Source organism: Heterodontus francisci, chromosome 22 (assembly GCF_036365525.1).
Source record: "Heterodontus francisci isolate sHetFra1 chromosome 22, sHetFra1.hap1, whole genome shotgun sequence".
Taxonomy (NCBI): domain Eukaryota; kingdom Metazoa; phylum Chordata; class Chondrichthyes; order Heterodontiformes; family Heterodontidae; genus Heterodontus; species Heterodontus francisci.
Window position 1 is genome coordinate 70,365,484 of NC_090392.1, and position 14,357 is coordinate 70,379,840.

The 14,357-nt window shown below is 39.5% G+C and overlaps 2 protein-coding genes across 3 annotated transcripts in view; one reads left to right on the forward strand and one right to left on the reverse strand.

Moving 5' to 3' along the window:
- pih1d2 (PIH1 domain containing 2) overlaps positions 1–5,810 on the forward strand; it is a 16,105-nt gene extending 10,295 nt beyond the window's left edge. For both annotated transcript variants that reach the window (XM_068053950.1, XM_068053949.1), the window contains exon 5: positions 1,796–5,810. In XM_068053950.1, coding sequence (XP_067910051.1) covers positions 1,796–1,930 — 135 coding nt within the window. In that variant the 3' untranslated portion in view covers positions 1,931–5,810. The remainder of the gene's footprint in view (positions 1–1,795) is intronic.
- Positions 3,511–14,357, reverse strand: part of dlat (dihydrolipoamide S-acetyltransferase (E2 component of pyruvate dehydrogenase complex)) — a 25,732-nt gene continuing 14,885 nt past the window's right edge. The window contains exons 9-14 of the mRNA XM_068053948.1: positions 11,814–11,894; positions 11,590–11,697; positions 8,880–8,998; positions 7,199–7,361; positions 6,436–6,572; positions 3,511–5,969 (exon numbers count right to left, since the gene is read on the reverse strand). Coding sequence (XP_067910049.1) covers positions 5,840–5,969; positions 6,436–6,572; positions 7,199–7,361; positions 8,880–8,998; positions 11,590–11,697; positions 11,814–11,894 — 738 coding nt within the window. The 3' untranslated portion in view covers positions 3,511–5,839. The remainder of the gene's footprint in view (positions 5,970–6,435; positions 6,573–7,198; positions 7,362–8,879; positions 8,999–11,589; positions 11,698–11,813; positions 11,895–14,357) is intronic.

Genomic DNA, 14,357 nt, shown 5'->3' on the forward strand with positions numbered 1-14,357 from the left:
TCGGGGGAGATCTAGAGGTGTAGATGAGGGTAAAGCAGTTGATGTAGTCTGTATGGACTTCAGTAAGGCTTTTGATAAGGTCCCACATGGGAGATTGGTTAAGAAGGTAAAAGCCCATGGGATCCAGGGTAATTTGGCAAATTGGATTCAAAATTGGTTTAGTGGAAGGAGGCAGAGGGTGATGGTAGAGGGTTGTTTTTGTGATTGGAATCCTGTGACCAGTGATGTACCGCAGGGATCGGTGCTAGGACCCTTACTGTTTGTAGTGTACATTAATGATTTAGACATGAATATAGGAGATATGATCAGTCAGTTCTCAGACGACACGAAAATTGGTGGTGTCGTAAATAGTGAGGAGGAAAGCCTTAGACTACAGGACGATATAGATGGGCGGAGCAATGGCAAATGGAGTTTAATCCTGAGAAGTGTGTGATGCGATGCACTTTGGGAGGTCTAACAAGGCAATGGAATATACAATGGATGGTAGGACCCTATGGAGTACAGAGGGACCTTGGGGTGCTTGTTTATAGATCACTGAAGGCAGCAGCACAGGTAGATAAGGTGGTTAGGAAGGCATAGAGGATACTTGCCTTTATTGGCCGAGGTATAGAGTATAAGAGCTGGGAGGTTATGATGGAGCTGTATAAAACGCGAGTTAGGCCACAGCTGGAGTACTCTGTTCTGATCGCCACACTATAGGAAGGATGTGATTGCAATGGAGAGGGTGCAGAGGAGATTTACCAGGATGTTGCCTGGGCTGGAGCATTTCAGTTACGAAGACAGACTGGATAGGCTGGGGTTGTTTTCCTTGGAGCGGAGAAGGCTGCGGGGGGACCTGATTGAGGTGTACAAAATTATGAGGGGCATTGATAGGATAGATAGGAAGAAACTTTTTCCCTTAGTGGAGAGGTCAATAACTAGGGGGCATAGATTTAAGGTAATGGGCAGGAGGTTTAGAGGGGAGTTGAGGAAGAATTTTTTCACCCAGAGCGTGGTTGGAATCTGGAACATACTGCCTGAAGGGGTGATAGAAGCAGGAACACTCACGACATTCAAGGAGTATTTAGATGAGCACTTGAAACGCCATAACATACAAGGCTACGGGTCAAGTTCAGGGAAATGGGATTAGTTAGGACGGGTGCTTGATGGTCGGTGCAGGCGCGATGGGCCGAAGGGTCTGTTTTGGTGCTGTAAAACTCTGACTATGTTTAATGGAGAGTTAGGAGAGGTATTGCCTGGACTTGGGAACTTGCTAGGTGGACCACAAAGGTCTGCTCCAGTCTTGCATATTCCTATTTTCATGTTATTCTTTGTAGTTCTTTCTGGTTCATTATTTACAAACCATATCACTTTATTGCTTATTCTTTAATTGCAGTTGGATTAGTTAATATGACAGGGCTGACTAATCTAGTTAAAACTTATTTGTAAGAGGAATCAATATGAGAGCACTTTTGATGTAACCTATGGTTTATGTGCCGTAAGCAAATCAAATATGTTGTATACCGTACACGATGGTAAAAATAGTGAATGTTCTGTGAAAAAGATGGAAATGGGACACCAAATGGCCTTTTCTCACTCCATACTATGTTCCTAAGATGCAAGTAGCGTGAAAGGTGTACATTAATACATCGATCAACTCCTCTTTGCCCCCCAATAAGAAAAATACCTACTATATTTCCAAACATTTAGTCCATGAAAATTTTAAAAATCAGATTGCTAGTTTATGTACATTCTGTATTTTATGAAAATAGAATGCAGATTTTTGACTACTGATATATGTTTACCTCCACAACAGGATGATCTAGTTATTGATGTCGCCGAGAAGTTCAGGCTGCAGCTTGACCTACCTGAAAATATCAGTGAAGACATTGTCACTGCAAAGTTCAACAAAAAGGCCCACGTTCTGTCTGTAGGGATGCCTATCAAGTAATTGTATTGCATCTCTCTTCCATTGAAATATAGAGTTTACAATTAATTAAATCACGAAGCAATACTACATCGAAGCAGATTGCTCTGAGACTGCAATTTCAAAAGGGCTTATAATTTGTGGGGAAAATATTAAATGTGAAGGTCCAAACATTTTTTTGTAATAGTGAGAATAGCATTCTAGTTTGCTTAAGTGTGTAGAATATACAGCACAAAAACAGGCCATTCAGCCCAACCAGTGCATGCCAGTGTTTATGCTGCACTTGAGCTTCCTCCCATCCTTCTTCATCTAACCAGCATAATCAACAATTGCTTTCTCCCTCATGTGCTTATCTAGTTTTTCCTTAAATGCTTTTATGCTATTCACCTCCACTACCTCCCTGGGGTAGCGAGTTCCACATTTTCACCACTCTAAGTAATTATGTTTCATCTGGATTCCAGAGTTGATTTTTTTTTTTTGCAGAATATCTTATATTGATGGCCTCTAGTTTTGCTCTTCCCCACTAGTGGAAACCTTCAACTCTGTGTACCTACTCAATATCAACCTTTCATAATTTTAAAAAGATTAGATCATCCCTCAGCCTCTCTTTAAAAGAGACCCAGCCTGTTCATCCTTTCCAGATAGGTATAACTTCAGTTCTGGTATCATCCTGGTCAATCTGTTTTGCACCCTTGCCAGCGCCAGTATATCCTTTTATAATACAGCAACCAGAATAGTATGCAGTACTCTCGTGTGGTCTAACCAAGGATAGATATAAATTTGTCATAACTTCTCTACTTTTCAATTGTATCTCCCTAGAAATAAATCAAACTGAATTGCAATATACACTCAACCAAGAATGAAAATAGCCTCAAAAAAATCCCTTGTTCTAGTTCTTGGAGAGTTAAACGTAAATTTGAGAATCCAAATAATCAAAAAGGAGGGCATGCCCATCTAATTAAATTCTGCAGTAGGATAAAAAATATTAACTACAATTTCAGGCCCAGAGTGCTCCTGATTTTTCCCTACTGAAGAGGGTTATATCCTGCACAGGTAGTGTGTATAAGCACTGGTATGATTCATCTTTTGATGTGCAAAAGAAACTGGGAACTTGTCCAAGTAAGGAATGCTGGACGCAAACGTAGAACCCACTATTCCCTAGTAAGATTTAAAGCACTACTTTATTGCTGCTCTGCAGAACCCAACATGGCTATACAAGCTAATGATTTTTATGTCTCATGAGACTGCTATTGTAAGGCAGTTTTTCTCTTGTCCTTCTTTGTCACCAAGTCAATCTATCCCAAAACTTTTGTTAGGATTGAAACTAAACATGCTGTAAGTGGGATGGTGCTTCTTGCTAGTTACCAGATCATCATGTATAGCTAAGATCAGGAACTCTGCTGGGAGTAGGAAATATGGGCATAAATAAATCAACCACCTGCATAATTTAGCATTGGTGCTCACCTGCATTAAATGAATTTAGCAAAACACTAGAAAATGTGTACCACTGGTTCCAGCTTGTTCTCAGGAACCAGAGTGACTGAAGTATTGTCGACAGTTTTCAACTATCAGTGCATGAGATAAACATAGAACAAATAACAAGGTTTTGTCTATTATTTTATTTGAATCCTGGTTTTAAATAGAATTTCCCAACAAGTTGCCATGACAAACAAAACTGCTAGTCTGAGAGGTGGCGAAGTAACAACACATCTATAGAGTATAAGACATTTTACCATAAGCTTGCACATACCTTTCCACCAATTTGTGCGCTTTGTTTCCTCCTTCCACAAAAAGTGAGGAATTTTTTTGTTTAAAAAATTGGGATTAGTGCTGAATTTAGTTTTACAGCAAAATAGTGTTTCTACCGAAACAAAATGTGCAGATTTTACTTTTTAATATAGTCAAATCAATGCGTACAGCATCACAACTTCCATGTTAACAATGTTGAGCTACAACCAACAGGAAGACATTGTGTTGCTCAGACACACCAGCAACAGGATCTTCAGTGACCCAATACTACATAACCTCCAACAGAAATAAATACAAATTATAAATGAAATGTGCTGCAGAAAGAAAGACTCTTGTTCCATTTTATATGCAATTTTTAAAGTACAACTATTAGCAGATTAGAAAATAACTTGACTGGCAACAATTACAATAGTAAGCAAAGTTATACAAATTATGAAAACTCTACCTCATAATAAAGCATTATTATGCACCTCAGCAGATATACAGGAAGTCAAGGAAATCTGATTTAAGAATTGAGTTGATTCAGTTTAACCAACCAGTATCCATGATGTTAGAAGTACAATATTCCTTTTTGCAGCACACATTGATTCAGGATGACAGTGGGATTTGATCACACCACAGCGTTTAGCACACAAAAATATATTTTAAAAAGTATTAATTTAATGAAGGATATGGCATGTTATTATTGACACCAGTTGACATACAAATGTGAAATATTGTACAGAGCTCTACATTTAATTTGGTTTCCTCAAGTACAACTTTTATTTCACCACCCCCTCTTTTCCTATTTGTTAACTTGCTGTTTAAGTCTATTACATAATAAGGCATTAAGAATAATACCTGGAGTGGTAAGAATGTACAACAGATCTTTTAGGCAGTAAACAAAATAATAATGAGAATGCACTACACCAAGAATATGAACTAAAGGCTGTATTAAACAAGTTTGGGCTCATGTTCTTTTATTCTTAAGCTTTTATTTTTATATCTAGTTGTTAAAAGTGTCAATCCCATTATTGAAAAAAAAACTGACCCATACAAAATGAAAACAGAATAGAGAGAGACTTGACTAAAATCAGGACAAAGACAACCGTTATCCTTTACTTCCAATTTACTTTAATGTCTGCAGTTACCTGTTCTCCAACATCTGGCTGCATGCTAAACAAAGCATGTGTAAACTGGAACAAAGGTGGTACTGATTCCAGTGATAGTACCATAAAATGACAAAGTTGATTGCACATTAGAATCTCAGAAGTCTGCGTCAAAATATAATGCCTCAAAACTTAATTACACTCAGCCAATCTTGAATAACACTGCAAACACATTAGAGCCCCAAGACTTGTACAATACTAATCTGGCTAAAACCACAAATACATGAAGGAACAATTCTGAAGCCCTATAAAGCTTCAGAATTTAGTATTAGTTTATCTGCTTCCAAAACACTTTGAAAATGGTTCCAAATTTTATATATATTAAATGCAATTTACACTGGGAAAGGGGTGTAAAGATGCACAATTTTATTACATTCTGGGGTAAAACCTACTTTAAACAACTGGCTACCAGATACACAAGAACGGGGAAAGAAAAATAAACTTGTAATTCTTGTCCAATTAAAAAGTACTAATGTACAACACTGAAATCAATATCCCTCTGTACCAATTGTCTTTATAATAGTTCCAAGCCTCTGTAAAATAGTTCTAGTCTAGTAACAATACTGGACCAGAGGTGTGCAGTTAATCTAGTACTTTAGCACTTTGATTTTAATTCAACTAAGAGAATTATATAAAACATACCCTGTACCTGAGGATTAACCCAAATCATGCTACCAATTTCACACCACCTGGTAGAATTATAAATACAAGAAAGAACACATTTACAATTGTGTTAATGGTTTATTTCGATTGCTTTCCAGATTAGAGCATCTGGTGCTGGATTTGGGTAAATGATCAGCTATGAATTCAGTTAGAACACTAATGGTTGGTAAGGTTGGACTGGAATGAGTGAACAGCATGAGGTTTGCCTCTATTTTCTATGGATTCTAGTTCAACTGCAGACCTTCTTTTCACTATTGAATACTTCAATCTTACATAGGTAACAGGAATATAAGGATTTCATGCAGATACTGGAATTTTTAAATAAAACCACCTTGAAAAAAAAACTTGACACTCGGACATTGGTTCCTGCGATTTACAACAGCATGGTTGATGGCCTTTCCAGGAACTTCTTGAACTCAGCTAGCCACTGGGCACCAACTGCTCCATCCACAACACGATGGTCGCAGCTCAGGGTTACTGCCATCATATTGGAAACATCAAATCTGTAGAAGTATGACATGGTAATTGTGAGACTTTAAAATTACACATTTCCTTCAACACCGTGAAAGATGACAGCATTTGCAGAACTTAACTCAGCTGAATGACACAAAGCTACACAGCTCCTGAAGTGACTAACAGAAAGCATTATTTACCAAACAGAAATCAAAATCACTTGATTCAAATCTGATGTATTTAATGGATACTTTCTGTAACATAAAACATTTTACTGTATTTAAATGTCTAGCCACCTTCTGGATGACATGCTACGGGGTAAAACAGAGTTTTAATGGTTCAATAATTTACATATATTTAAAATAAAGCATTCCTTTACAATATGCACAATGCACACTACAGAAAATTATTTCTAATGCTTTGTATTTAATTTGTACTTGGTGAATGCAACTTTATGGCCACAACGTTCACTTAACAGGAATAAAAGTTAAGACAATAACTGCAGAAATTGCCTACCCCCTCTCATTTTCTGCAGGAAGCAGTCTTTGTTCTGATCCACCAACGGCTAGAATGCATGCTTGGGGTGGGTTGATAATGGCTGAAAAGTTCTTTATACCATACATTCCTAGGTTAGATATTGTAAATGTTCCACCCTAATGTGGAGAAAAATAGTGAGTTAAATAGTATATATGATTTCTTTTTAAAACGTGCGACTTTACATTGCCAATTTTGAGGAACTGTACCATATTAATGATCCACAAATAAATTACCTTTTACATACAGATCTAAACTGAATGACAGCACTTTTTTTTTTACTGTAACTCATCAGGAAAACCATGCTCTGGTTTGAGAGAGTAAGACCCAAAAGGCACTGAAAGACAAGTGATTCTCTGGGGTCTGACCAAGGCTCTGCACAACTAATGCATAACTACCCGCTCTTTGTATTCCAGCTGCCTTGAGGTAAAAGCCAACATTCCATTAGCCTTTTTGAATACTTTTTCCACCTGTGCAATAGATTTTAGTGGTGTGTGTACCTGCCCCCACCCACCCCAATCACTTTGCTCCTCGGGAGTAATTTCTCTTTCTTGAATCTGAAGTGCATGACGCTACACCTCTCCACACTGAAGTTCATTGGTGACAATATGACTTAAATATTCCATTTATGTTTTGAATCTTTCCATATACCCAGGATAGCACATTATTTCTTTCCATACATCTGAGGTACCGAAAACAGGGTGACAGATAAACTGGATTCTTCTTTACAAATATTAATCCTTACCTGAAATTCATGGGGCTTGAGTTTTCCTTCACGAGCCTTTTCAGCTAGGGATTTCACATCATTGCTGATGGAGGCCAGTCCTTTGATATGTGCATTAAACACTATGGGAGTAATCAGACCAACAGGAGTGCTCACAGCCACACTGATGTCCACAACATGGTTTCTGATGGGAAACAGACACCAACTAGGTTAATCCATTTGATCCTTTCCACCAGATAACTTCTAGTCAGGATGGTGTTTAACCCCCACCACAAATTTGTGGAGCAAGCTGCTGCTCATCAGTTAACATTAATTGCTGTTGATACAAAATGATTGATAAAATTTTCCTGGCTCTCTTGCACATTTCAAGGAGGAAAGAAAAAATCCTTGGTGGGTTAAAGCAAGTGCACTGTTTCCATTGCTTCTGTGACCTGGGTTTAAATACAACTCAAGACATGGGATAAGTGCACCCTCCCTCTATACTGGATAGTGGATAAGGCAGTTGTATGTGGAATGAGTTGAGGCACTGACAAATAAAGGCCTGCGCGGGTATACAATATTAACCTGACCAGACCACATCTAACCCAAACCCGAATGAGCCCCCGTGTCCTTTATTTTTTTTCCCGCACCGCGTCCAACCTGACCTGACTACCGGAAATTAATGACGCTTACTCTTACTTCCCTTTCCCTCCCTAACCAAAAGGCAGCACTGCCACTGTGTCCGACCCAGCCCGAATCCGACACGTCGTCAGGTCCGGGTCAGGTAGCCATGCTCTACTCACAAACCAGTTTTTAATGGGCACAGTGCAGAGTTCAGCACAAGTTGCTATTTAATTGGCAGTCTCAATCAGAAGGAAGTAGAAAAATTTCCACTGATGTCGCTTTTCTGAGTTTGGCGCATTGTTTAACAAAGACAGTGTACGCTACTTTTTAACCAGCTCACTTTATACCTAACCTATGTGCTTGGTATGGATGCTGGGTACGGGCAGGTGACTATTCTATTTCCCAGTACTAAATAGGGATAACTTTGTTGTCCATGATAACTCACAACCTGTCACCTAACTTCACACATTCTTTCTCGTTTTTACAGGAAAGTTCAACATATACCATTCAGGTTTCTGATAATTCCATGAGCTGCTAAAGACAAGAACATTCTAGGTCAAATTCTGCACACTAATTTTGTACCAGTCTGACAGGTGCTTCAAAATTTTTCACACTCCAGTTTAACTGGTTGCATACAATGGCATAAACCAAGCCACATCCTGTGAATGAGACAAAAGTCACAGCCATAATTATTTAGCCATGGTGTTAACATTCCAAAAGGTCACAATTTGATAAAAGTTCTAATTATTTTTCTTTAAAAGACTGGTGTAGTCTAACTTTGTAAAGGGCAGCAACATTAATGGCATGTTCACATTCATTGCCTTTCCCGATTTGATCATAGATCGGAAACTGTTCAGCGAACATTGCAAAGCTATAACAATTTTAGGCCTTAATTACCATTCCTACAAAATGGAACTTTTCTATCTAGTTTTTGATACACTGCAAAATTTCACAACACACGACAGGAAGGTTACATCACAAGTTCTTTGAGTGGTTACATACAGTTTCACATGCTAGTAAAACACTCATTTTTAAACAGGCAACTTCAAAATAAAACTGACATCTTTTAGACTTTTGAATCTGTAGATTGACTACTCACTGTCTGATAATTGTGTCCAACCAAGAGGAATTTGCTTCAGGAACCTTTAAGCATGCCAAAGCTGAAGCCTTTATGAGAAAATCATTCACTGACAGCTTAATGTTTTCGGATTTGACTTCCTGTAAATGAAAAGGCCAGAATTATTAGCAACCTCCTAGGGTTCATCTGTCATTTTCCAAATTGCAAAGTGACAAATTCACTTTTAAACTTGCTTAAATTCTTTGACTGTAGCTATGCAGTGCTTCTCTCATCACTAAGAAACCACTTCTGGTTAACCCACAGGGTGGGTGATACAGAGGCCCTAGAAAACGTTAAGAGGAAAGCCACATAGACGATAAACTTAAAAGCTAGTTATATTCTGTTTACAGATGTGGATCTTTTTATTCTAGAAAAGTATAGATGAGAGATTTTGATTGAGGTATATAAAATAATGAAGAGACTAGACTCTCTGTGTGGACCGACTATGTGAATGAAATAGGTAGGGAAGACGAGGGAACATGTGGATGAGTTACGCAAGCATAGAACTATGACGTCAAGTTGTTTTTCACTTTTCAGAGGGTCAGAGACCTCTAAAACAAGCTGCAAATTTATGCAGCTGCAGGCAGATTTGTTCAGAATTTTTTTTATTCATTCGTGGGATGTGGACATTGCTGGCTAGGCCAGCATTTATTGCCTATCCCATTTAGCATGGTGATAGTGCCACACAATACGATGGAGGGTATCCTCAATGTGAAGATGGGACTTCGTCTCCACAAGGACTGTGTGGTGGTTGGGTGAGGATGAGGTCAAGTAGATTTTTGCCTCTTTTGGTTCCCTCACCACCTGCCGCAGACCCTGTCTAGCAGCTATGTCCTTTAGGACTAGGCCAGCTTGGTCAGTAGTGGTGCTAATGAGCCACTCTTGGTGATAGACATTGAAGTCCCCTACCCAGAGTACATTTTGTGCCCTTGCTAGCCTCAGTGCTTCTTCCAATTGGTGTTCAACATGGAGAAGCACTGACTCATCAGTCGAGGGGGGTGGTAGGTGGGAATCAGCAAGAGTTTTCCTTGCCCCTGTTTGACCTGATACCATGAGACTTCATGGGGTCTGAAGTCAATGTTGAGGACTCCCAGGGCAACTCCCTCCCAACTGTATACCGCTGTACCACAACTTCTCATGGGTCTGCCCTGCCGGTGGGACAGGACATACCCAGGGATGGTGATATCTAGGACATTGTCTGTAAGGTATGATTCAGTGAGTATGACTATGTCAGGCTGTTGCTTGACCAGTCTGTGGGACAGCTCTCCCAATTTTGGCACAAGCCCCCAGATGTCAGCAAGGAGGACTTTGCAGAGTCGACAGGGCTGGGTTTGCCGTTGTCGTTTCCAGTGCCTAGGTCATTGCTGGGTGGTCTGTCCAGTTTCATTCCTTCTCTTAGTTATATCAAACTGCTACAAAGTCGGAGTGGCTTGCTAGGCCATTTCAGAGGGCATTTAAGAGTCAACCACATTGCTGTGGATCTGGTGTCACATGTAGGCCAGACCAGGTAAGGACAGCAGACCTCCTTCCCTAAAGAAAATTAGTGAACCAGATGAGTTTTCACAATAATCGACAATAGTTTCATGGGCACCAATTAGACTAGATTTTAATTCCAGATTTATTAATTGAATTCAAATTTCACCATCTGCTGTGGTGGGATTTGAACCCATGTCCCCAGCGCATTAGCCTGGGGTTCTGGGTTACTAAAATAAAAACAAAGTGCTGGAAATACTCAGCAGATCAGGCAGCATCTGTGGAGAGAGAAGCAGAGTTAACGTTTCAGGTCTGTGACCTTTCATCAGACTGGTTCAGACCTGAAACATTAACACTGCTTCTCTTTCCACAGATGCTGCCTGACCTGCTGAGTATTTCCAGCACTTTGTTTTTATTTCAGGTTTCCAGCATTTGCAGTATTTTTGCTTTTATTTTAGTGCTCTGGGTTACTAGTCTAGTGATATTACCACTACACTACCGCCTCCCCTCCATGTTCAAAGAGAGCTGGCACATCGCTGGCTGTTATCACGGCATATTAGAAGGTAGCTGGGGCCTTAGCACATATGGCATATGCCCCATAATCACTGTGGTCACCTGGAAATTATTTTGAAGAAGTCATGGAGGAATTTCACAGAATGTTGTTTCCCTGAACAGTCCTAAGGTTTTTGCCTCTCCTAGGAGATTACAGGGCTGCTAGCAAGTGAAAGCATTTGGCGTTTCGGACAGGCAGGGGGCAGGGCGCAGTCATGATGCTTCTTTGTATCACAATTGTAAAGGACCTGCTGGTTCCTTCCTGTCCGTCATTTCGTAGGTGTTAGGACCGAAGGCAGATTATAGTACTGAGACGCTGCTATCCCAACAAGTTTTAAACAACAGTATTCATTTCATTACATAATAAAGAAAACAGTGTGTTGAAATAACAAGGAGCACTATGGAATGGTAGGAAACAGGTTGAGTGTCCCACTGTTGAGTTCATGATTTCAGCCACACTGTAGAGAGGGTGAGGAAGGAAACAACAGATGGTGTTTCCACCCTGCCTCCTGACAGTAATATTGGCAGTAGCCTGAGAGCAGGACACCCTTTTCTGTTGCCTGCACTCCAATTTCTCAGATATAAAAGGGGGGTATTACGGCTAGGAAAGATTAATAAGCAAACCAAAAATGAACATACCCTAAAAATATCTATACAACACTCATACCTCATTCAATTCCTTCCTAAGCTTCAGAATCCCATCCACGTTGACATCTATAGATAGGTAATAATGAGGGATTGTCTGCTTGGACTGCATAAGACGCTGAGCTATAACCTAATATAATCATAAACGAAAGTGTTAGTGACAGGAAAACAGAGGTGAGAAATACTTGTCACTGTTGCCTCCTTCCTACTTTCCAATCAGTCGCAACTTTGTCAATTGTATCTTACTTTTCGTATATTGGAGATAGGGATATCTGTGAATGTTCCAGTAGGTACTGCTGCTACACCAGGAGCAGCTGCAGTCGGAGCCTGCAAAATAAAACAGGCAAAACACAGTTAAGTATGTTAAACCATGTGGTATTGCACACTAGAAAAGGCAGCTAAAATCTATACAATCATTCTTACGTATTCATGGGCCACTGGCATCAGTACTCAGGGAACTATTCCATTGGGATGGGCACCACTTAAACCAGGCAGGGAACAATCAAATAACTAGGGCTGTTGACAGGGCTTTAAACTACAGGCAGGGAGGGTTCGGGTGAAGGGGGATTTACATATCCAAAAGAAAGGACGAGGCATTGCAACAGTCTAATGTTGTGGGTAAGGACAAGCAGAATGGGACAGGAAGGGACAGAGAATTTAACAAAAATTGTACAACAGCGAACAGGGTCTTTGCAGGGAACAGAAGTTAAAAAAAATTAAAGATTTTTATCTGAATGCATGAAGGATCTGCAATAAAGATAGATGAACTAGTGGCACAAAGAGGTAAATGATTTAGATCTAATCGCCATTACACAGACATGGTTACAAGGTGATCAAGGGAAATAAATATTCCAAGGTACACAATATTGAGGAAAGACAGACAGAATGGCAAAGAAGGAGGGCAGCCCTGATAGTAAAGGACGACAAAGACATTAGTGAGAAAGGATGTGAACTCAGGAGATCGAAGTAGAATCAGTATGGGTAGAAATAAGGAATAGCAAGAATCAGAAAACACTGGTGGGAGTAGTTTATAGACCCCTTAACCTTATACCATTGGACAGAGCATTTAACAAGAAATTATTGGAGCTTGTAACAAAGGCAATAATTTGGGGGACTTTAATCTTCATATAGACTGGGAGAATGAAATTGGCAAGAGTGATCTATTTGTGGGAATTTGTTTTCATGACAGTTTCTTGAAGCAATACATTGTGGAACCGAGTAGGGATAAAGCTATCTTGGATCTAGTATTGTGTAATGAAGCAGGGTTAATTAGTAATGTCACAGTAAAAGATCCACTGGGAAATAGTGATCATAATACCACTGAATTCCATGTTAAGTTTGAAAGTGACATGCTCCAATCACTAACAAGATTCTTAAACATAAACAAAGCCAATTAGATAGGTACGATGGGAGAACTGGCTAAGGTTAATTGGGTAAATAGGTATGGCAGCAAATGAACAGTGCGAAACATTTAAAGAAACAATTCAAAATGCTCAACAAAAATACATTGAAAAAATTACTCAGCAAGAAAGATTCATCTGTGGCTCGCTCAGGAAGTTGAGGATAGTATTAGATTAAAAGAAGAGGCTTACAATGTTGCAAAAAACAATTGCGAGTCTGAGGATTGGGAGCGTTTTAGAAGCCAGCAAAGGGCCACCAAAAAGTTGATAAAGGGAAAAATACAATATGGGAGTAAACTAACCAGAAATATAAAAACAGATTGTAAGAGATTTTATATGTATATGAAAAGGAAGACAGTAGCTGAAGTAAATGTCTCTAGAAATAGAGACAGGAGAAATTATCATGGAGAATGAGGAAATGGCAGAGGCATTGAACAAATAGTGTCCGTCTTCACAGATGACGATACAAGTTTCATACCAGAAATAGACAGTAACTTGGGGCTAAAAACAGTGAGAAAATTAAAGAAATTAACAGAAAAAAACTACTGGAGAAACTTAAGCGACTAAAATCCAACAGATCTCTGGGACCTGATGGCCTATGCCCTCGGGTTCTAGAAGAGATAGTTGCAGAGATAGTGGATGCACTATGATTTTCCAAAATGGTCCCATCAGATTGGAAGTTGGCAAATGTTACACTGCTTTTCAAGAAAGGAGGGAGAGAGAAAACAGTGAACTATAGGCCAGTTAGCCCAACATCAGTCACTGGGAAAATGCTGGAAACTATTAAGGAAGTCTTAACAATGCACTTAGAAAAGCATAGTATGATTAGAACAAGCCAACATGGTTTTACTAAAGGGAAATCCTGTTTGACAAATTTCTCAGAGTTTTTTGAGAATGTAACTAGCAGGGTAGATAAAGGGTAACCAGATGATGTCATATACCTGGATTTCCAAAAGGCATTCGATAAGGGGCCACACAAAAGGTTAATAGGCAAGACAAGGACTCGTGGAGTTGGGGGTAACATATTAGCAAGGATAGACGATTGGTTAATGAACAGGAAGCAAAGAGTGGGCATAAACAGGGCATTTTCAAGTTGGCAGGCAGTGAATAGTGGAGTGCTGCAAAGATCAGTGCTGGGGCCACAGCTATTTACAATCTATATCTGACTTAGAAGAGACTGAGAGCAATGTATCTAAGTTTGCTGTTGATACAAATCTAGGTAGAAAGGTAAGCTGTGGGGAGGACACAGATGCTGCAAAGAGATATACGCAGGTTAAGTGAGTGGGCAATAAGATGGCAGATGGAGTATAATGTAGGGAAGGGAGAAGATATTCACTTTGGTCGTAAGAATAGAAAAGCAGAATTTTTTTTTTTAAAAAGTGTGAAACTT